The sequence below is a fragment of the Corapipo altera genome, unplaced genomic scaffold (assembly GCF_003945725.1).
Source record: "Corapipo altera isolate COAL_440 unplaced genomic scaffold, ASM394572v1 47, whole genome shotgun sequence".
Classification (NCBI taxonomy): Eukaryota; Metazoa; Chordata; class Aves; order Passeriformes; family Pipridae; genus Corapipo; species Corapipo altera.
Genome location: NW_020884897.1, coordinates 297,270 through 320,920, shown reverse-complemented (window position 1 = coordinate 320,920; position 23,651 = coordinate 297,270). Strand labels below are relative to the sequence as shown.

The following is a 23,651-nucleotide window of genomic DNA, read 5'->3' as shown; positions in this document are numbered from 1 at the left end:
GAGATAAAATTACATATTTGGTAGGAATTAAATACATCAATTAAATGCTATCAGAAACAGAAGTATTTCGGCTCTGGACACTTTTGCAAAATGATATTTCAGTACTGGTATTCATGCTGATTTTTTCCCCAGTTCAGTTGCAATGAGGTGTCTTTGACTTAGCAGATACAGTGGGATTTTTAAGATATATCATGGTTTGTTCCAGTTGAAGACATCCACTTAGAAATCATAGAATATGCTGAGTTGGAAGGGACCCATCAGGGTCATCGAGTCCAACTCCTGTCACTGTGCCAGTCACCCCAAGAATCACACTGTGGTGGGACATGCCAAGGTTACAACCTGCTGATGGAGAAACTCAGGGTGCTGGCATTATTTTATATTAGAACATCCACTTGGAGTTTCAGCTGGTAGTTCTCAAAATAACAGCACATCCTTGACTTCCATTGTTTAGTTTGGGATGATCGGTGTCTGCAAGAAGTCCTGAACTATACACTGAAGTGCCTCTGTCCCTGAAGAGAATCTAGGACAGCTGTGTTTTACTCTTAAATGGGGTAATGGAGTAAAGATAGATAGATAGATAGATAGATAGATAGATAGATAGATAGATAGATAGATAGATAGATTAGCAAGCATTTGTGCCACAATTTAGCACTCACAGCTAAGTGATCTTTGCAGTACTTGCAGCTCTGTAGCAGTAAGAAAGTAGAATGAGAAGAAAAAGAATTGGCACAGACATTTTTGAAACTTCTGCATAAAAGTCCAAAAAGTTGTAGAAAAATGGTACTAATTTTTAGGAGAAAGACAGGGAGGTGAGTAAACCAGCCATCTCCAACTTACCTGGGAGGACAGTAGCTGTTGTTATATTTACCATATATTCCTCCTTTTAAGTTAGAGTTTAAAGTGTATGAACAAGGGAGAAGCAAACTGGATGTTAATGGCAGATTTTGTATAATATAAAGCTACAGTTTCACAACTCCTCTTTTTCTTCTGTAGGTCTTATTCATGTTGGTGATGAACTGAGGGAAGTCAATGGTATTCCTGTAGATGATAAAAAACCTGAAGAAATAATACACATTTTGGTAAATACCAAACATTTTAAAATTAATTTAGGAGAGTGAAGAAAAAGTAATTAGACTTATGATTTCTACTTTATTTCTTAGGAATAAAGCATATTCTAATATAATGTCTTTTCTTCCAGTACCATGATTAACAAACCTTCTCCTGAAGAGTGATTTCCTACTCATTACATATATATACAATTATGTATTACTTGTGAAGAGTTAAATACAGTAATATGGCTATAAATATGTTGCAGAATGTTGCAGACTTCAGTGTATAATCTACAGTTTTTAAGGCCCACCATGATCTGTTGAATTCAAACTCTGTGTGACAGTTAATTCCTAATACATATACTAGATAGACTATATAACTGGTTTATTGAGATTTTATTTGGCATTTATTTGCATTATATAGTTATATATTATTCTATTTGTGCTCCTCTGAACTGCACAGTCTCTAAAGTTAGGCTCATTACTGACTTAGGAAACACTATTGCAAATTAAGTAATTTAGACTTTTTCAGAAATATTTCATATTTTTACATAAAGAAACTAATGAGGGTCATGATAACTTTTATTCATGCTGTAGGCATTTCTGCATACATAAATAGCTTACTTTCCTGCTGAATGGAGTGTCTCACAGTTTCAGTTCAGTAAGCAAGCTGATTCATTTCAAGTGTTAGCCTGCTGATATTCATACTTATTATATGGTTACTACACAACCATATTTTCCTGCAAAAATTAATACTTAAAAATGTCTAGAAACACAATACCTCGAGAAAAGGTGTGAACGATTTCCCCATTTACCTCTTCGAGGTACAGTAAAAAACATCAAAAGCTAGTTAGAGCTTCTTTCAAAAGTAACAAAATTATTGATTCCAGTCCTACGGCGGGTGAAATAAGAACTTGGCCGCTGCTTGTCAAACAGTGAGCTCTGGGAGCGCAGACATGCCGGCAGAAGTTATGTCTCGCTTGGTAGTGGACAGGCCTGTTTCCATTTTCCTTAAATCGTTGGCTGTCTGTGGCGCTCGGCGAGTTTTATGAAACTTGTCGGCTGCATGCAATAGTAGCAGAGGCTCCAACTGATTAGCACTTCCTTCAATAGCAAAGTGTCACTGAGGCAGTGGGAATATATTGTGGTTAATAAGTAAAATGCAGCCAGACACACTTTAAGTGGGATATAGGAAAGATGAATGGATGAGGTGGTTGATGATGGCTAACTTGTTTTAAGATTTATAGTGGAGGGCTTTTTTTCCATTTAGTACACGTAATATATTCAAATATGTTTTTCTTTTCTAGTTTCTTAAAGTTGCCAAGCGAATAAATCCCCCCCAATAGCTCTCTATGATAAATATGGCACAAGCCTGTTTGAATTTTTCTATCTTTTTTTATTTTGAAAAATGAAATGTTAGTTCAATTTTTCCAGGGATGTCCAAACTATGCCAGGAGTCCAGCACTTGCTTCTAATATGCATACATTTTAGCTGTAGCATTTTCCCCTGCCTGCAGTGCAGAACTGGGACCTCTGAACCATGCAGGCCCCAGTTTTTAACAGTCCATCTCCACCCATCAATGAAGCAAATAAAGCCAAGCATTTCAAGCGCTTTTGTGAGGCAAAGTTTGGTTTAGTGAAGTTGTCAAACTCTGTGGATCATGCTTGGGAGAGGATAGATTCATTATATTTGAGTATTTTTAAATTCATTTGAATTTCTTTATCTTTTAAGTTTTTTTTTAAATTCTCAGTGCATTTTCTTTTGAAATGTTCACCAGGCTCAGTCTCGAGGAGCAATTACATTTAAAATTATACCCAGTGTGAAGGAAGAAATGCCAATGAAGGAAGGCAAGGTAAGCAAAACTATTTCAGTAACTGTTAGGCTGAGGATATGTATTGTTTGCTTGGATGACAGAAACAAGAATGGGTTTTATGCCTCTGGACTCCATTTTTGTAATGTGACAGTGTGTAGCACTGTACAATTCATTAGGCAAAAGCTGAATTTATGAGTGGGTGTAACATGGTTCTTAAGCCCAAGCTCTACAGCTGTGAAGTTGACATAGGTAATCCTCCATCTTCTGCAAGGACCTGGCTTGCTCCCAAGTACTTCTTTTCTTCCATCATCCACTAGGCAGAAGATACTGGAGAGCATCTTGGTTCCAAAGTACCTTCCCTTGTGTTCCTCACATGGGCACACTCTGCACCTGCAAAGTCCTGCTTGCCTTAGAGCCTTTACTCCATTGAGGCGGTTGCAGAAGCAATGAATTGAATGTTCTCCGTATGAACTTCTAATGTTAGACATCCATAAGGATGTTTTACAGCAGTAAATGTTTACATGGTTTTAGTTTAATGGTTTTGAACAGTAGAAAGAGAAAAGGGAGATACCTTTGGATTCCGTTTAATATTTTGATTCTAAAGATAAAACATGGTTTGTTTCAGATGTTTATTAGAGCCCTATTTGACTATGATCCTAATGAGGATAAAGCAATTCCTTGTAAAGAAGCTGGACTTGCTTTCAGAAAAGGAGATATCCTTCAGATCATGAGCCAGGATGATGCAACCTGGTGGCAGGCCAAACATGAAGGTGATGCCAATCCCAGAGCAGGCTTGATCCCTTCAAAGCATTTCCAGGAGAGGTGAGCTACTGAGAATCATAATTTCATTATTTTTTTTTGAGAAAGGACTGATTTGCTAGGTTGTTAGCTTAGCATAGCTGGCATGTGTAATGCTCATAGATTACATGGGTATGATAAACGTGCATTTGCAGCAAGACAACTGAACTTGGAAACATGCTGAAATACTTTGGATTTCCTTATTTCTCTGGCTAGAGTTAATAATGACAAAAACTGATAGGATAACACCGATCCAGATTGAAAGAAAAACCATATGGAAAATAGCACATCAGTATCTGTATTCAAACTGATGTGCTATGCAGGAATAAGAACTGCAGCAGGTTTTGGAGAGCTTACAAAAATTTGGAGCTGAAGATTTAATTTTTTTAGATTGTGAATAGATTGCATGGTTTTAAGTTAATTTCATATAAAATCTTCTGGATATTTTGCAGTAGTCTCATGATGTTAAGTGTTTATAAATCCCCAACTTACAGTGAAAACTGAGGAATTTGTGTCTTTCCCCCACCACCTCCCATTTTATAGGAGATTTGCACTAAGAAGACCAGAAGTGCAGATTCAGCCACTGAAAATTTCCAACAGAAAATCATGTAAGTCTGTGAACCTGGAATAGAAGTAATACTCCAGATATCTAACCTTAAAAAGTAGCAGTTTGTTTCAGCCCTGTGACTACAGGATACATTTCTCCTGGGCACAATAGCTTCTTGGTCACATTGTATCAGTAGGAAAATAAATACAAATGCTGAAATTAAAATCTTTAAAAGCAGCTAACAACTTTTCCCCAACCCTCTGACTTGGTTTTGAAGCTCCGAGCCCAATTAATATTTTGATATATAGTATTTCAAAGGTTGAAGAGTGTTCTTTTCCTGTTGAAATAGTACATAATTGGCTCAACAGTTTATATGTTTTGGACTGCATAAATACAAAGACATTTATATTGAGAGTAAGATAAAAGATCTGATAGTCTCTCCTTCTCTCCCCCATGTAGTTGCTGATTTTTTGTGTCTGTGAAGCAGCAGAATTTTTAAAAGTCAGGACATTCAGTTCATTGATACGCATTCACAGAATCAGTTCTTACTGGTTTTTAAACAAATTAATTCTTAATAGTCTCTGCTTTTAGATACAGTGGTTGCACAATATAAGAAAAATAAGCTCTAAGAAAGTGCATACATTGAAACAAATATTTTCTCTTGACTGGAATTTACATCAACATCTGTTTTAAGTATTATTGCATATTTTACTTGACCTGTTATTTCTTTCAGTTGTACAGACTCATAACAAAGTGAGCAATGTAAGAAACTATCACGCTTCAGTAGGATCTAAATCTTAAATACAAACATTGAAACAAAAAGTATGGATACTAAGGCAAACAGTGGATGCTGGCACACTTAAGTGCACAACTAAATACTTTTAACTTTAAAACTCCTCAACAAGGCGTCTGCTGCAATTTTCCTAACTTCTTGCTATGGCTGTTGTGTTCTGAAGCTTGACAATTACTGTTATTTTTCTAATAATCTGCATTTTCTCTCTTTTATTCCATTTCACTGTTTGATTTTGTGCCCTAATGCTACTGTTAACTCCAAAGGCCTTGATTAGCTTTGTAATTACAGTAACAGACTTTATAGTTGCACTATAGCTTTTCTAATATACATAGACCTTAGAAACAAAGAGGAGCTCCTCCAGCTTGTAGTAAATCTGTTGTTTTTCTAGGTTCTAGGTCAAGTTACTCTGCCCCAGTTTTGGAAAAGTGTCTGATCCCAGGGTATAGCTATTTCTCTCTGCCCACTGTTCTTGAATCTGGATAATATCCTCAACAAGAGCCTTCAATTAAGGTGGCACTGGTGCTTTTGAAGAGGTAAATCAGCTGCTGCAGCAACACTGCATGAATTCTTTTGTAATGGACTGCATCTTTCTAGTGACCTTCAAGTGAAAGGTTTTACAAGATGCTTCTCACCCTTCCAAATAGGCAGCCTGAACTTGATTGGGAATTGCCGAAATTACAACCCAAAGAAGACCCACAGTATGATGTCTGCTGTTGTCTCTGCTGTTTCCACTGACTTTGCCTTAACAAGCTTAAGTGGGGGAGAAGAGTTTGTCTCTTCCTCCCCTTTCCTTTAAAACATGACAGAATGTTAGGGTCAAGTGGTATGCCTGTTATTGCTCTCTTTTGGAACTTCTTTGAACAAAGCAAGTTCCAGCTAAATGACGTGTAGAAATCAGTGGTGCCTCTTGAAGGAGGAAAGACTGCAGAGTAATGTAGGTTTGTCATTCTTCCTCTTCCCATTTCTTAAGATGGTCTGCTTCTACATCTGCCAGATTTCCATGGGAAGAGAGGAAGTGCTGTTCTGAGTAGAGGTTCATCCCTTTGTTCAAAGACTAAACATGTTTTTAGTGCTGGGAGGGAATTCAGATCCATGATAGAGAAGGCATTTTAAAGATCAGGATTCAGCTCTAGAAAAGATTTTGTGACTCGGATGTTGCTCGAGTTGCTCTGAGGAAAACCTTCCACTTGCTTGGATTTTCAGGAAGATTGCACATAAGCCGGGAAACTCCGTGGCTTTGTGCTCTTTCTAAAGTTAGTCAGCTTTTTGATGTTACCAAGCGCAGCAGTGAAGCTGTGAGGTGTGGAGGCTGTGTCTGTACGTGCAGTCACCTTGCCAAAACTGGGAGATGCTGCAAAATTGTGCATTGCTCAGCTGAACAAACAGCATTCTGCCAGTATTGCAAACATGTAAGGAAGGTAACATTGGAAAGGCCTGCTGGGTCACACTGGGTTTTTTAGCCCTTTTCTGTAACGTGCCGTATGGCCCAATGATTATTTCCCTGTATGCAAAGATGGGAAATTGGTGATGTTTGATTTTATCAGATCCTTTTTTAATCCTGTACTGCAGGCCTTCAGCTTGTATAGGGCTCTCCAGGGTTTGGAAGGGTAATCGTGTAGGGAAACATGTCTGTAGATCATCCTGAACCAGCTGTGTGTTGAGAGGCTGCTTGCTATTGCAGTTGATCCCATCCAATCAAGTGACCTGAATTTCCTTAGTAATTTGAAAGGAAAGGGCAATTCGCCAGCTGATGTTTTTTATGGCTTCCAAAAACAACAAAAACTTGTTGACTTCAACAGAGCTGCTAATAGAAGTCCCTTTCCTGACAGGACTGAGAGTTGTACTAGGAAGCTTTCTTGAGACATGATATTTAGCAGTGGATGTTGGCCTGCCCTGCTTAGTCAACTCATTACACAGTTCCTGTGTTTTGTAACAAGGAGGAAACCTGGCCACATACCTTTATTTTTAATAAGGAGAATCAAGATAAAATATCCTGTTTTCTTGGATACCCAAAAAATGTGAATCAGCTCTGGTTTCTTAAGTGGGCTTCCAGGGTAGTAGTGTCTTTATACTTGAAAATTAATCTAAAAATTAGTCAAAATCATATAACATATGAGAAGTGTCCTACAACTTCTTTTTATCCTCTCTTCTTAAGCCAGTTCTGGAACTGGAAAGGACTGTTGCATTTGTCTAGAGAAAGACCTCTCTGAAACATAGTCAACAACTGTATTTAAAGTAACATTAACATCTATCAAGATTTGCTTTGATAATTAAATATATTTCAAGACCTGTAAGATTGGATTACGTTTGGGAAGCCTTCTTTTTGTTTCCTATTTTGAATTTTTTACTCTTCAGCATAGCAGTGCATGTTGTGTAGAGTTGCTAATTGTACACATATTTGTGTATCATAAATTTGGAAGCAAAATAAAGGTGGACTTTTTTGGTGGTGCTCATATGCATACACTTACTGAGGAAGGAGAGAATACTTTCCATACAACTTTTACAGCAAGAGTTATTTGCACTGAAAAAAACCCCAGAAATATAACCTAGTTCTAAGTTATTAAGAGGATGAGTTTATAATGGAAATGCCAAATCTTATTTTCACTTTCATAGCCAGGTCAGCCGTGTCTATCTGTAAATACACATATCTCTCCCAGCATTTAGCCCTTTTCTCAAAAGATAAAACAGAATCATTGTCACATTGTACCCATTAAAGTGAAAAACATTTAACATGTCATGTACACTGAAGGAGGAAGCAGAACAGTGTACACTCCATATTGAAAGGTAAGTGAAATCACACTTTTTCATTTGCAAATGAGGAAGTTGCACAGTTTGATGGTATCTGGGAGTAAGGTTGAAGGAAACTGATTATATAGGTGGAGCCTGCGCTGACAAGAGATGGTTTTACATTGAGAGGAAGATGCAGAAAAAGTAGGAATAAGAAAAAACAAAGGAAAAAGGGATGAATTGTATTTGATAAGTTTTAAAAGCATGAGATAAGTGGCAGTTAGATGTTCTGACCTGCTGCTAAGATTCATATGTTAATTCCCAGGCTCAGGGTTAGTGCACAAATGATGGAGGGATAACAAACCTCTGAAGCATTTTTAGCATTCTTTTCCAATACTTAACAGCAATGACTTTTCAGCAAAAAGCAGCACTGTGCATTAAAACTGTGAGGAAAATTATGCTGGGGAAAAAGTTATAAGAACAAGCAAGCGTAAAAGAGAAAATGGGAAAATGCAATGAAAGTAAAGGAACAGAGATGCATGGGATTGTGTGAGTAGGACTGACCCTTGAGGTGCTGAGATGGTGGATGTGCAGTACACCTGACCAGGTGTGAGGGAGCTGAGGGACAGAAGGAGGTATGATCAGTGTGTCTGCCTGCATGCAATCAGCTTCTGTGCATCTGAGCTTGTGAGCCACTGCTGAATGCCAGCTCCGCAGAAACCTGCTCACCTGGTACTCCTCAGTAATACTTAACAGCATTCCTGCATTTAGGAGGTCACCTTAGCTTGGATGACACAACTTTGTAGCCAGAGCTGTCTCTGTGGGTTCTCCTGTCGCTGCATGATGGCTAAGTTGGAGTGACAGGAGACTCAGTACAGGGAAAAATTCATTTGTTTAATAGCTCCCAGTTTGTTAACTTGAATACAAAGACTACTCATGCTCTGACTGTAACAGTCATTGCCAACAGGCTTGGTTATTCCTGCATGTGTAGCTTACTTTAATTTGTAGACAAAAGTGATCATCTGGTTTTTCGAGAAAAAAATTCCTTTGAATAACAACCAAATAACGTACTATTCTGCAGTTGTCATAAACTACAATAATTGGCCAAGACATTATATTCCTTCAGCATAATTTTGCTTTCACAGCGGTTACTGTGTTTATTCTTCTGTTATGTATGTGTTGTCTCTGGTATGAAAATTACTGGTAACTTTATATTTTATACTAGTGTAGCCTGTAACTTCTTTTAGCTTGTGCAGTGCATACATATGTGTATATGTATATCCATACTCTGTGTATATAGTTTAATATAAATATGCATATGTATGTAGCATATACGACAGAGCTGTTCCGAGATGTCTTTGCCATGAAAATACGTTTGTTTTATATATTTAAGGCTAAATGTAAATACTTACTGTGGCAAAGCCATCATCATATAGTTTTTCTAAGGCTTAAAACCCATTTTACTTTCAATTTTGATTTACCATATGTGATTGGCATTGTATGAGCAAGAGGAAAGACTTAACTGCAGCCAAATGGTGTTCATTCAAACAAGATGTAACCCAGTTTATCCATAGTTGAGTGTCTTGTGAACTGAAGATTGTGTTCTGCCAACAAAAGAATTTAAACAGGCTAAAAGAATAAATGCTTTGTACCACTTGTATTTGAAGACCAAACATTTAGGATAAATGTATAGTAGGACTCTTTTGCTTGTTATAATTGCTGCACAATCTTAACTCTGCCTTTCTTCTTAGTATTTTTATGTGTTAACATTTGAAACTTGATTGCCCACCTGCAGGTAGTTACGAGTGAAAACAAAAAATAAACCAGACCTGAAGAGTTAAATTAGCACATTAACTTTTTTGTTCAGAAAGTCTCCTGTCCTTACAAATATTGACTTCCTGCTATGACAGAGAAATTGAGGATACCTGAAGCTGGATGACATTTGAGTCAAGGTCACATGAGACAGAAGTGGAAATGGATCTCATAAACTCTTGCTCTGTCCTTCACTGCGAGACTATCCTTCTTCATTTTCAAAATTGTCTTTGTAGAGATACTGTTATCTGATGGTTTTATGAGAGGATTAAATTAGATCATCTTAAATTTCCTATAGCATGAACATACATGTATTGTTCAGTCTACAAATCTCTTTAAGATAAAAACCTACAAAACAGTATAAATGTTGATTGCTATGTGGGGCTGTTCATCACTAAAGAATCATGAGTGTTTATTCACTGTAATGCAGATCATTCTACATCACAGTTTTTTGCTTACTAAAGTGAAGTATAATTTAAGGGATAATGTAACGTTTTTGATAAGAAACTAGAATAGAGCTGCTGGATCTAATTTTAGACTGAGAAACATTTAAGTAAAATTCTTTGATGGAAATTTTGTTGAAAGAAAGTCAACAAAAGCTAAAACTCTTAATCTGGTGCTGGACTGTTCCAAGGAGTTGAGAATGTTCCTGGAAATGGCCCTGGTTTTGAGCTTCATAAGTAGTATAATTTAGGTGAGGCCCCCAAAACCAAATCTTGATTATATTTCAGTTAAAATACATACCAAAACAGACAAGTGTGTGTGATAATGGTTTTCATTGTTATAGTTTAGCATATTGGCTATGCTGAAACCTTTCTAAAATGAATAAAAACACCTAATTCCTAAGTTTCCATTGCACTTGTGTTTCCTATTTCTTTTTTCCCATTTATGTCTTGTTACAGCTTTGTCGTTGTTTCATAAACCTGTTCCATGACTATTTTCTTTGGAGCTTCCTCTCCCTTCTTACCACAATACATTTAATTGACTGTATTTCTTCTTTTCTCAGTGTTTTATTTGTTCCATGTTGCCTTATGTTTTGAGTTTTTTTCACTTTGTCATTGCTTTTGTTTTCCTACTTCCCATCAGATTTCCTCCTCTTTGGTCTTTGACCTCTTTTAGTCTCATATTTGTCTCTTCTAGACCTCTATTTCCAATTAAGTGAAACTGTATTGGTCCCAGTTTTTCACGTTTGTAAACTTTGGAACTTTGGGCACACGCTGCATGTGTACAACTGCTTCAGGTGCACAGAGCTGTATTAGTTCGTGGTGAATCACAATACAAAGTTTCCTGGCAAATAATCTCTGACTTTACTAGGGACACACAAATAGCCCTGGTAGAGTTCCTTGTAAAAAGTTCAAGCTGGGAGATACATGCTGATGACTGTTCATAGCTGCATTAAGCTATGAGAACCCACTGCTTTCCAACATCTTTTCATTACAGACTGTTATTGTCAGCCTTGAGAGTAGCCCAAGAAAGCCAAGAGCAGTATTAAGAAGGAAGATTTTTAATAAAATACAAGAAGTTCAGGAACTCCTTCACTTTATCTCAACATTAAACCTCAGCTTGTAGACATTTTGGCTTCTGCTCTCTGCGGTCAGCTGGCTCCCTTTGGAATCCTAACATTCCCGTATGGATAAGAGCATTCCCTTTCCCAACAGGGGCCAGCTCAGGAGCCTGAGTTCCCTTCAGCTGTTCTGAGCCCTGCTGCTGTAACTCCACCATCCAGCACACCTGCAGGACTCCTCTGAGTCTGCAGTGGTCAGGGTTGAGTGAGTGTGTACCTGTACAGACCTCTGTACATGTGTATATCTGTACATATGGGTCTATTTTTCTTCTGGTCCAATTTTTTGTGTTCAATTCAGGAGACTTTTAAAATCTGTTTATGTGAACTGGTTTTGAGTTTAAGCGACTTGTTTTCAGGAGATAAGGTGCAATCTATTGAAAGTCATGGAAATGGAAATACAGAAAAACTTGTACATATCAGGATACATAAGAGGTCTCTCAGCACAGAGAAGGAGAAGGGGAGTAGTACTAGAAAGCCAGCCTGCCACCCTAGATCCAGATTTAGGGCATTTGTCAAGAACAGGGAGCTTTTAAGTCAAGAGAGGAAAATGAATCCAACACTTTCATTCTCAAGTCACAAAGCTGTTGTCACTCTTTTAATGCACTAGATGTGGTCAACCAAGCAGTGTTCACCTCAGAGGACTTCCCAGCCTGCTTAAATCATATGGTCACCTTGAGCGTAAAAATAAACTTTAAATAAGATTCTGCAAAGTCTTCCAAAATACTATTTTACAATGTAACTCCTCAAGAAAAAAGGTACCAAGAAATGACTCTACAAAACAGTGTTTTTCCCATGGCTGAAGAGACTCTTTTATCCATTTCATGACGTGAAATGAGAAGACCTCTTCCATATTGTCATTCTGAGGAAAGACAAGCTTTATGGAAAGTCTTTGAAATATTTACATTTGAGGCATATTTATCCAGGTTCTAAAGGAAATTTCAATGACATGTAGATTGTAAAATCTCTGTAAAAATCTGGACCTTAGTATTCATTATATTTATCTTGCTTTTCTGTAAAAGCCCAAAGATGTACTACTACGTCTACTCTCAATATCAGCAGATAAGTAAGCAGAAAGACTTAAGTAGATCTATTATATTAGGATATTGTCAGAGAAAAAATTACAAGAGTATGTAAATTCTTTCAGCATGTTTCCAGCTACAATTGTAGATTTTCAAAATAAAATGAAAAAAAAAAAAAAGCCAAAAACAAAAAACCTCTCCGAAATCCATCTCCAAGGGCAGTACCAGCTGTCACTGTAAGTGCAGAAAAATACTGAGATCACGTTCATGGTAGTGATTCTTAGAAATTCTAGGCTAAGACTGATTAATCGGAATTAACAAACTTTGCATTTAATACCAAGAGATCTACCATGACAACTGGGTAAGGTCATTGCTACCAAATGAATAGTGGAAGAATCTCATATAGGAAATTTAAAGTGCACATAGTATTTCAATGCCTTTTTAGGTTCTTTTCTAACTGAGTGTAGTTAAACATGTAAGTTAAACTCAGTACTGGTATGTTGGTATATGCCTCAATATAATAGGTGCTGTCAAGAGGATTTGAGAGTAGCTTACATAGCTGAATTTTTTCCTATTTATGAAGTATTAAACAATAATACTTTGTTTTTTTGGCTGTTCTAAGATGAGGAAGCGGTTGAGTGTGGTAGGTGCATTTTTCTTCTTCGATTTAACTTTTCTTTCTTGAGTTATATTTTCACTCCATTTAATGATTTCCTTTCCTATTTTTCCTTTGTGCTTCTCAGAGGAAATTGAAGGTACATGTACAAAAGTTTCCCTGCATAGCCCAATAATTTTATTTAGAGAACATGTGTTTAGAATTAAATTGAATATAGTCCAGTGTTTCTAAGAGATGTTATACATATAATGCTTTTATATTGCCACCAAGTACATTGAATCATCTTTTTAAGTAGATAAAAATATCAGAATATTCCTGGTTGCTTCATGTAATAATCAGTAATTTGAACTATTGTTTTAAACTGCTTTCTCTCTCTTGAACTTCTGCAAGATATGCATAGAAAAGTAGCATGATTAAATAATATTAGCAACACTTGGGTGGGCTGGGATGAAAAGAGATGGTTCTGACTTAATTACATGGCCATTGAGAGGTCTTGCATTTCTAATTAATACTGACAAACTGTTTCTCTGAGATGGTAGAAAGCTCATCTATGTGGTATCATCGTTACTGTCTTCCCTATGAGTGAAGCTGGTTACTGTTGTGCTTGCAGCATATGTTAAAGTAATAGCAGCTGATCTCTTGTATTTTTTTTTTTTTACTTAAGAGGCTTTTGTTTATAAAGGCATTAGAAATTGTAGCTCATATTTTTGATCAAAGGGCCTCTGGCATGTAAAAATATACATTGTAGCTATTTTATATCAAATGAGAGGATGTGTTTTTGATCAAAAACCTTTCTGTCTAATCCAGTGAGCCAAAACTTAAAGCTAAAGTCTGATAATGTATAATTTACAAAAAAGCTTGATTTACATCAGATCATTTTGCTTTCTTTCAAGTGGCATATTTTCTATTAACTGATAAAATGTGAATAATACAGTGTTAGAATCCTTTTTAGAATGTTTGTTGTCATCACAACTTTTGCTTGAGAAGGTAAAAAGATCAGTGTGCATGCTGCAAAATCCAAGAATATTTCCAGCTGAAATATAAAACAATGAATATTGTTTTATGTTTTTAAGAAAATGGCTTATTGAAGGCTTTTTAATGCTATGCTTTGTACAGTTGTCATTTTTAAAGTAATTTCTTCTGTATTTTTTGCTGGGCTTCTAACTATTCTGCTTTATTTCTTGGCTCTTATTCTGTATGCTTTTACCCTTCGTCCAGAAGATGCTGAATGTGCTGGTCACAACAGTGGATCCTATCTAGGTGAGCAGTTGGTTACAAAAGACAATTTTGTTCCTTTCTTTCAGCTTCTTTTTCCTGGAACTACTGTGTCCACTTTGCTTTTGGGGGTAATCTGCATACAAATGTCCTTACTCTGCATGAAAAATGCATGAATATTAAGGTTTTAAACATGGCTCATTGGATTTGACATAAAGGGTTTATGTAGTGTATGCCTTTATCTGGTTAAACATAGGATACTAAAATACTGGTTTGATTTTAAAGTCAAAATAAATATATAAATTTGGGGAAAATATTTACTCTTAAAGTACCTCAAGCAAGCAATGTGTTTAATAAAACTAAAAGGTTACTGTATCATGAAAAGTTTGAGTTATTCTTTAAAGACTCTTTCAAGGTTTTATTCAAGTTTTGCTTACACATTTTTTCTTTGTACGTGTCTATCTAACCATTTTGGGAGGATTCAGTGAGAGTACAGAGCAATTTGCAGGCATCAGTTCATTTTCCACATTACAAAATATAATGTCATAATAACTCAATAGCTTAAATTTAGTTTTAAAACTGAGCTCTATGTATCATTGCGGGGAGCAGGGAAGAGGAAGGGAACAAGTCCATTGGCTTCAGCTTCAAGATTCCGAATTTCAAACAACAGTAACATTTAAAAAGGTGAATGTTCCATGATATGTTTCAGCTTTTTAATTTGTGCCATTTTAAAAGCTATGTAAAAATATTTTAGTTGAAACTGTCCAGAATTCCTGCCAGCTGAAGGCTGGCTGGAGCAGATTTTGTGGCAACCAGCCCTTTTCCCAAGACTTTCATCCTCCTACTACAAGAGGAGTGGGAAGAAACTTGTCAAAGTACTTTAGTACATCCAAGCCACTGGGCTCACTGAGACAACCTAGACCAGAAGTGTAAATTAGAGATGGTTTTCATATTCCGTGGTTTTAAATGTGGTATTTAAAAAACATGAGGCACACAGAAACCATATCATTGAAAGAACTTTAACCTTTCCACAAAACCTGCGTGGTATCATTTCATCACATGTTTGTGGAATTCATGGTTTTCTGATCAGGCTGAAAATAAACTTCTTACCTTTGTTAATTAATCAACTAAATTAATGTTGAATTGTAATTGTATTGAGATATTCAGTATGTTTGGAAAATGATACTTTGAATGTGATTGCAAATGAATTGCATTTTCCTTACCAAATCATTTCTTTGAAACAAGAAAGACATCTCCCTGTCTTTTCTTCTTGTATGCAAATACAGATTTCATGAACTCTTAGGATGAGACTATACATGAGTTTGCAATCAGATCTTAGTGGGCTGCTGCTTTATTTGAGAATGCAGGTGTCAAAACAGAATCCATCTTTTCATGGTGCTCTAGCCTTTTTCAGTGAAACATTTTGGTCTACTGTTACCAAAAAGACCTAGTCATCTAGGAAGGAGGTGTCTTGAGGAAGAAGCTACTATTGTCCTACATGCAAACAATAAAAATTCAAGATGGGGTGTAGTTCACTTAGGCAAAACTTTACAGAAAGTATTGGAGAATTGCTGTACAGTTCTGGCAATGATTCCTCTCTTGAGAGCTTTCATATGGTGATGTGCTGCCATCAGTCCAGAGCTGGTACCTTCAGCCTTCTCATGCTGAGTATGTGCTGCTGGAAGTGAGATGTTGGAGAGTTAGAAGACATGAAAACTAATGTTATGACCAGTTTTGGGGTAAGGACACAAATATATTCGCTGGTTGTGAAAAAGTAGTTATTTAGTTTAGAAATCAGAGGTTCCTTGGAGCTCTTCACTAAGAATTGTTCATTAAAAATTATTGTATGTTAAGATCAGGTAGGTAGGCTTTTGAGAGTTGATGTTACCGTTCTTTTCCATATGGTAACAGGACACAGTGATTTGTAATTCAAACTATCTCATGCACTCCATTGTCGTCTTATCTCACAAATAATTAGGAGCCCAATCCTATCCAGACATATTTAGAGTTGCTTTTCTCTTAAATAATTTTTCAGTTGTATTTTCTTAAAGAACAAACTGCTGTGGAATAACTTCCTGGGCTGGACAAATTCCACTGCTGGAAGTGTAATAATATGAAAAAACTTGTTGACCAGCTGAAGAGAGGACATAGAACTCTTACTTATGTGCTGTGCAAGGTTTAAAACTTGGATAGTCTATGAGGTGAAGGTGTCCTAGGCAATGACACTTTGTAAACTTTCTGTTAGGTAACAGGAGCCAATACCATATCTAACTGCTGCCGTCCATCTTCCTGCTTAGGAAGGCCTCTTTCTTTTCCACTAATCTGAGAATATATTCCTTCTATCCCAAGGGTAGTGAAGGGCTTCAAAGATATATTTTTCCCCTGGCTGTTGCTTTTTGGGAGAGTGGAAAAACAAATACGATTCTTGAAAACAACTTATTGGGAATGTCCACCTGAATGTTTCTGAATGTGTACGCTCTTGAAACATGATAGGCACTTACAGCACTCCTGGATTACTAAGAAACTAACAATTTCTAGGCAAATCTCATCATTATTACAACATAAAGCCTTGATTAAACATACTACACTGAAAACAAAACCTTAAACAGTGTCGCTGAAGGGCTTGAATCAGAACCACAAGTTCAGGGTAGACTGAATCACTGATGAGGGACTTGACCTTGGATGGTTAGTGTGAGGTAAACTAAGTATGGTAAATCATTCATATCTCAAAATTCTAAAATCAGTAGCTTCCTAAAAGCCAGAATAACTGAGTCATGTGTCATGCTGTATGTAATCAAACCAAGTGAACTACAATAATTCTAATATCAACTAATGAATTTTCAGTTGATCTTGTGGCTCATTAGGGGTTCAGGGCTCTGTATATAGATATAGATAGGTAGATATATAGACATAGCTATAGATGATATAGATATAGATATAGATGATATAGATATAGATACAGATGGCTCTGGCATTTCAGTCTGTTAACCAGGTTATTCTGTGAAGATAGGACCTTCTCAGCAAGCATGTGTGCTTTAGGCACATACGAGGTGGTCATGAAGAGTAAAAGAGACAATGTTCAGAGAGCAAAATGTCTTTACCATTTGGAGTCCAGATCTGTTATGTCCGACGTTATGCTGCTTTGAATTTGAACCCCCTCCTCTAAAGGGACTAGGATAAATTTAATGATTTTTCACCAAATTCTAATATTTAAGTCACAGTATATTATGGTATGTTTCTGCTGTAATTTCCTGAGGAATTGCTGGGGAGAATGTTAGGAGTTTGTCTTTGCCAAGCTTAAATTCTAGTTACATTACTTGAACCTTTATGAACATACAGTAAATATAGATGAATATCATCTGTTTACTATTCTCAATTTCGCCTTAAAACTCCAGACATAATCTAAATTTTTATTAACCCTGTCTAAACGTGCAAGCTGGGAATCAGTCCAGAAGCAAACAGAGTAAGAAGTCTGCTCTGTGTTTGTGCAGTTCCTGTGTAACAATAGAAATACTCAGTATACGAGCCAGTATAAAAAAATCCCAATATTTGGGGGGAAAAAAAAATCCAGAAATATCTAGTAAAAATACTGTGTTCATACCAACCTAGATAATGACCATGGTACCAAACTTACATTTGTAAGTAATATGAATACAAAAGGTGCTCATAAATGCATTTACAATTAAATAACATTTGTTTACTCTAAATTATGTAAGATTAAATTCAGTGAAGAATAGATGTAATTTGAAATGTACCGAAGCACTTTAATGAATGAAAATTAACAAAAGCATGTGTGCTTTACAGCATTCTGGAGCTTTACTTGTGAATTTATGAACCATAGGTGAATTTATATTATATTATTTCCTGTTAGTGTAATTTCTCTGACTTTGAGAAATTACCTTTCTATTTTGATGAATATATTTGGATTTAAATTTGCACAACATAGTTGCAATCTACTTCTTCAGAATTATGTAATTAAATATAAATAATCACTGTGTTTTACATCAGCATTGTTTTAAAATACTGTAAGGGAAACAGGTTCACACATTGCCTGTTTTCAGTTGGGTTTTCTGTGTGAGGCCCAAGTGTATTTCTCCATGTAAGTGTAAGGATGTTGTTTTAAGATGACCAAATGTATGCTGCTAGTGGTTAAAAGAATAATCACACTTTTCTGCTAGTTTTTTTATTTCATTCTTAGAGATCTATATGGTTTCTCTTGGATTGTTGTTGGACATTAATTAAATTTATTAGTAATGATTTTTGATTTTTATTTTGTGTTGAGAAGTGTTACAAGTTTTGAAGAGTAGTTTGAGAACATTTGTTCTTAATATTTTCCTTCCAGAGGCTGCTCTTATTTCACCAAATCTGTTACATTCCAGCAGTAGTTTAGGGCTTTGCATGTTCAGTAAGGTTCTAGTCATGTAGCTGTAACCAGTGAGCTGGTGTGAGCTTCTCAACGTTCAGAATACTCTGTCGCTTCAGTGACAGAATTTTCCCCTTTTATTTTATAGTCTGCATACTTGGCAGCTAAGGTTAATCTCTGCTGATATCCATATTCCTCAGACAGTGTAGCCTGCAACTCCTTCCATATTCGTCAGTGCTTATATTATCGAATGTTCTGGGCAAGAAATGCTTTTTCCTTTTGTTCTCTATAGAAATTCACTTTTAAGATAAATCATTTTATAGAAATGTTATTTTTTCTATTGCATATCAGTATTGGTGTTGGTTTCCTGCAGTAATTTTCACTATATTTTTAATGATGCTCTATTGTTCATTTAAATATATGAAGTTTATTTTTCATCTTTTCTGAACTGTAAAATATGCAAACATTATCAGAATATTTTTTGCCTTTTCATAAATGCTTTTATTTTTGCAAATACAATATTGTTTCAGTTCAGCTTAATATTTTTGTGCCGTCCTAGTTGCCCAACATAGAATGCAATTATAAATGCAGACATTCAGTAGATAATATTTATTAACAGTTCTTTACAAAATAGCTTCTGAATGTCACAGTAAAGTTAAGCCACATATGAGAGGACATATAATGGCAGCTGTGAGAGAGGAAGAATCATGTTTCCAGGAATGCTGCAGCAGTATCGTAAAAGTGTTGGATGTATTTGAAACAGTCTCACCCTTTCTCTCCAAATTGTACATTTTCCTTGGTTTTGAATGCAAGCTTTCTTGGTTTCTGTATGGGGCTGATTAGATGGGCTTTGAGGAACAGTTAAAAACAACTTTCAAATTGGCAATAGTCACAAAGTGGTGAAACAATCAGCATATCACACGTTTTTAATAGTCAATAGTTCTACAGAGCATCTTCACCAGCACACTACAGAGAAGTCACTCATACTGGACATCTGCTTTGTTATCTCTGTCTCACGTTTGTTCTTTTTAATTAATATAATAGCTCTTCTGTAATGTCTAAGTCCTAGTTGAACTTGTTGTTGAACCTTCTTAATATACAGGACAATATTACTATTTTCATTAGAACAATAAGTTCAGTCACTGAAATGTCAAATGTTTTCTTCAAGGAAGCCCATGTTATCCACGGGAATGATGTCACTCGAGCCTTTGTGATGCTTTCTCTGCAGCCTGTAAAAGTGACAAGGGAAAGATCAGCCTGAAGACAGCACTGAAAGATTTTCTCCTTTCTGAAGGAATGAAAGGAATGAAAATTCTTAAATAACTGACCACCTGGCAGTTTGGTAATGAAATCTGAATAAATTGGATGGAGAAAAGAGGAACAAGTTACAAATGGCCTTACTAAAACCTAACAGCAGGGATTGAATTGATATGAAAATTTTGCAGAAAAAATATTTTTCCTAAAGATTGCAAAGTTCAACATGTAAGCAGAGGTTGAGAAGCTGTTGGTAATGGCATTTGAGAAAGCTGCTCAGGGGCACAGAACTCTTGGTATTTGTAAGGCCGACACCAAACTGTAATGGAGATCATTGATTTATCTTTATTTGATCTTACGTTTTACCTTTTCCAGATATGTGGATTCTGGGTTTTGTGACAAGGCTCTTTATTTTGTTAGCCATTTAGCAGTCAATGGTGAGGAGTTACTCTGTATTTTTCTCTTTTTTTTTTTTTTGTTGTTTCTCCATAAAGTGATTATACAGAAAAAAAAAAAGGGAGGGGGAGGGAAACCACAACAAAAAACCCAGAATAATTTTTTTTTTAAAATATGGAACGTTTTAGATGAGGCCTTAGGAAACTTATAATTCACTTCATGTGTCTGTATTGCTAAAGTTACTTTTAATCTTTCTTTATATAACTGTCTATGAAGTTAGGTATAGTAATGAGCAAGAGAACATCCTTGTGTTATGATGGACTTCACTCTAAGGCAGGCAAGATCTCCCAGGCCCTATTATGGGTGTGTAAGCACTCCAACAGGGCATTTCTAAATCTGACTACAGTTACTTCAGTGTTTGTGTTCTTTGAATAACAAAATAACATAACTCAGTTTATTTCATTACATTTTCATATCTCATATTTTGATCCCTTTTTTATGGCAGCCCATCTCCTACTTAGTCTAGACCATACCATACCTCTTAAAAATGCCATCAGCCCTTTCCATGGATGGAATTTTCATCAGTTTGCATTTTACTTATATATATTGTTATATTTTGAATATGAATGGATTGACATCATGGTATTCTCAAAGAAATTTTTCTTCACTTTTTGTGTGTATGCATGTTGTAGATTCCCATAGGTATAGGGGCTCACATCAGTTAAATAACTTGGTTAACATCCTCTGTGATCCAGGTTCTATGACAATTTATGCTGAGTGGAACTGTGTGAGAAATGATAAGCCTGTGACTAAGCCTTGTAGCATTTCTCTTTGGATCTGGTTCTAAATATTTGCAAAATTGAGTCTTTAACTTGCCAGATACTACCTTTGAAGAAGAAATCATAATATGATTACTTCTCAAACACCTAAACATAAGTGTTATTACAAGTTTGTGAAAACATGTTGCTGAAAATCTGGGGTCACCAAACACATGTTTACTGTCTATGAAATGTTCTGGGAAACAAAACAAACTTTCTCACTATTTAAAGTATAGTTTGTGCTTTAATCCATTCCTGCCAGGTAGGGAAATCAGCTTTGCAGTCCTTTATAGTCGTTCCTCTAGTTCCTTCTAGAACAAAAATAGTGCCATAGAGATACTAGTAAAATGTAATGTAATGCAATGTAAAGGATTTATTTGAAAAATCTAAGGTAATCATTAACAGAAGAGTAAGTAGTTTTTAACATATAGTGTAAAAGATGGTGATGCCTTGTAAATGCAGATTTAATAGCAATATTAACTTTTAATTTCATAATATGGGTACTGTATTGTCTAAGATGTTCCTAGTGTTTTGGAATTTGACTAAGAGTGTTAGGGTTTACTTATAAACATATTTAGGAAATGTTTTGTGCACTTTTTATATACTATCAGCATGGAACTGAATTGTTCAAGGAGTTAATTCTCATTAACCCTTTCAACCACCAGATGTGCTTCTATCATATATTTTATTTGATGTCTGTGTGCCACGGTGATTTAATAGACTTGCATTATGTGTAGTATGAATCTAGATTGCTTGAATTTTCTTGTGTATACTATTTTAAAATAGTATACTATTTTATAAGATACTCAAATCATCTAAATTATCTAAATACGTTTACAAATTATTGCAATTATATTTTACAGTTATGCTTTTATTGGTAATTTTAATTTTACAGTTTAAATAGGTACCCTATATAGTTTAAAAACATGGGAAATGTTATTCTAATGACCTGGCATATTAAACATATAATATATTTTTTATTCCATGCTCCAGTCCTTGAATGTTTGGAAGAGACTGTTTTCAAATGTTTTGAGAAGACTTATTTTCTTACTTTGAAAAAACCCTGTTCTTGTTGCAGCTGGTTTTAGAAGAAGCTTTCGTCTTAGCAGAAAAGATAAAAAAACAAACAAGTCTATGTATGAGTGCAAGAAGAGTGATCAGTACGATACAGCAGATATCCCAACCTATGAAGAAGTTGCAAAATATAGACGACAACCTAATGACAAATACAGACTTGTCGTTTTGGTTGGTAAGTTGTTTTCTTTATTTTTGACCTGGTAAAACAGAGGACTGACAATTGGTGCAATACTTACCACAGGGTCATTTAGATTGGAAGGGATCTCAGGAGGTCACCTGGTCCAACCTCCCACTCAACAGGATTAACACTAAATTCGGAGCAATTAGTTGGTGGCAACAACTTTGGGAACCTGCCTTCCCATCATGTCTTCTCTTGTCTTCCCACCTCACACCTCAGTAAAGAGGTGGCCTCCATCTTTTCAGGGGGTATTAGAAGGGTGCTGGTGGGTCCCTGTAAGACATCTCTTTTCCAAGCTAGACAAGCCCAGTTCCCTCAGCCTCTCTTTCACGTTATGTACTTCAGCTCCTGACCATCTTGGAGGCCCTCTGATTTCTTTGATCCAATTTATCAACAAGGTTGTAGTGCAGGGCTCACTATGCACAGAGTATTCCTCATGGGATCTAACAAGTGCTGAGTAAAGGGGAAAAATCATTTCCCTCTATCTGCAGACTTGGCTCTTGCTGATACAGCCCAGTCTCCTGTTAGCTTTCATTGCCACCAGTGAGTGCTGTGGATCCATGCTTAGCTTGCTGCACACCTGGACCCCCAAGTCCTTGTCATCCAGCCAGTCAGTCCCCAGCCTGTACTGCAGGACTGTGTATTTGTCCTCATTAAATTTCACAAAGTTCTGCCAGCCCATGCCTGTAGCATATCAAGGTACATCTGAATGGAAACCCTGCCCTGGAGCAAGAAATTTGCATCACCCATCCTGGCATCGGAAACTTGGTAAGGGCCCATTCTGTCCTTGGTACAGATAATAAACAGAGTATGTCTCAGGGCAGACACCCAAGGAACCCCTCTTGTAATGAGTAGTAGAGTACACACCAATAACCCCTTCCATTTGAACATGATCCACTTTTTCACTTGTCTAGTAGTCCACCTTTCTAGACAGGATGTCCCAACATGCACATAAGGATGCTTTAGGAGATTGTGCTACACCAAAGGGAGATGACATTAAAATACAGTTACCATGGTTACTAGTCTGAATGCACCAGTCAAGCTGTACTAAAACTCAAAAGAATTAGGTTGGTGTTATGCTCTTAGAGATCAATCAATGTATCTATGGGGAAGAAAAAGAACAAGATAAATACCTGAGGTCAGTGAAGACTGACAATAAAAATGAAAAGAAACATAACCACTTATTGTGTAAGAATAAGTAAATAGACCAGTAGTAAGGAAGGTGGATGCAAGGTAGACCTCTCTAGGCCAAGAAGGAATGTAAGCATCACTGCACGAGACTCAACATGTCATCCTTAGTCAGCTTTCCATTCTTCTGTAATCTGTCACTGCCATGTCTTCCTCAGAGCATTTATTTTCTAATCAAAATGCATTGCTTCAGCCTCCTAAAAAGAGAGAAAGTACATTATCTTAAGATTTTCAAAGGTAACAGTTGGAGTACCAGTGAGTAATGTCTCATTGTTAATTGTTTCTTTGGGCAGTAGCACATAGGCTGATGCTTCATTAGTAAAGTTTCCTCCATTCTGAAAGCATCAGAGAAGAGAAATATGACCCTCTATTTGGGACTGCTAGGAACTGTTGAGTAGCTATGTTTTTGTATTGCTCATATCCA

General features: G+C 36.3%; 1 protein-coding gene across 6 annotated transcripts in view; it reads left to right on the top strand.

Annotated features, from left to right (window-relative positions):
* The window catches only part of MPP7 (membrane palmitoylated protein 7), a 150,097-nt gene that overhangs the window by 112,707 nt on the left and 13,739 nt on the right, over positions 1-23,651 (top strand). For 3 of the 6 annotated variants that reach the window (XM_027648442.1, XM_027648443.1, XM_027648444.1), the window contains 8 exons: positions 994-1,079; positions 2,827-2,901; positions 3,488-3,684; positions 4,204-4,268; positions 12,745-12,765; positions 12,866-12,877; positions 13,957-13,998; positions 21,863-22,033. In XM_027648442.1, coding sequence (XP_027504243.1) covers positions 994-1,079; positions 2,827-2,901; positions 3,488-3,684; positions 4,204-4,268; positions 12,745-12,765; positions 12,866-12,877; positions 13,957-13,998; positions 21,863-22,033 — 669 coding nt within the window. The remainder of the gene's footprint in view (positions 1-993; positions 1,080-2,826; positions 2,902-3,487; positions 3,685-4,203; positions 4,269-12,744; positions 12,766-12,865; positions 12,878-13,956; positions 13,999-21,862; positions 22,034-23,651) is intronic. The other 3 variants (XM_027648445.1, XM_027648446.1, XM_027648447.1) reach the window with 3 other exon arrangements.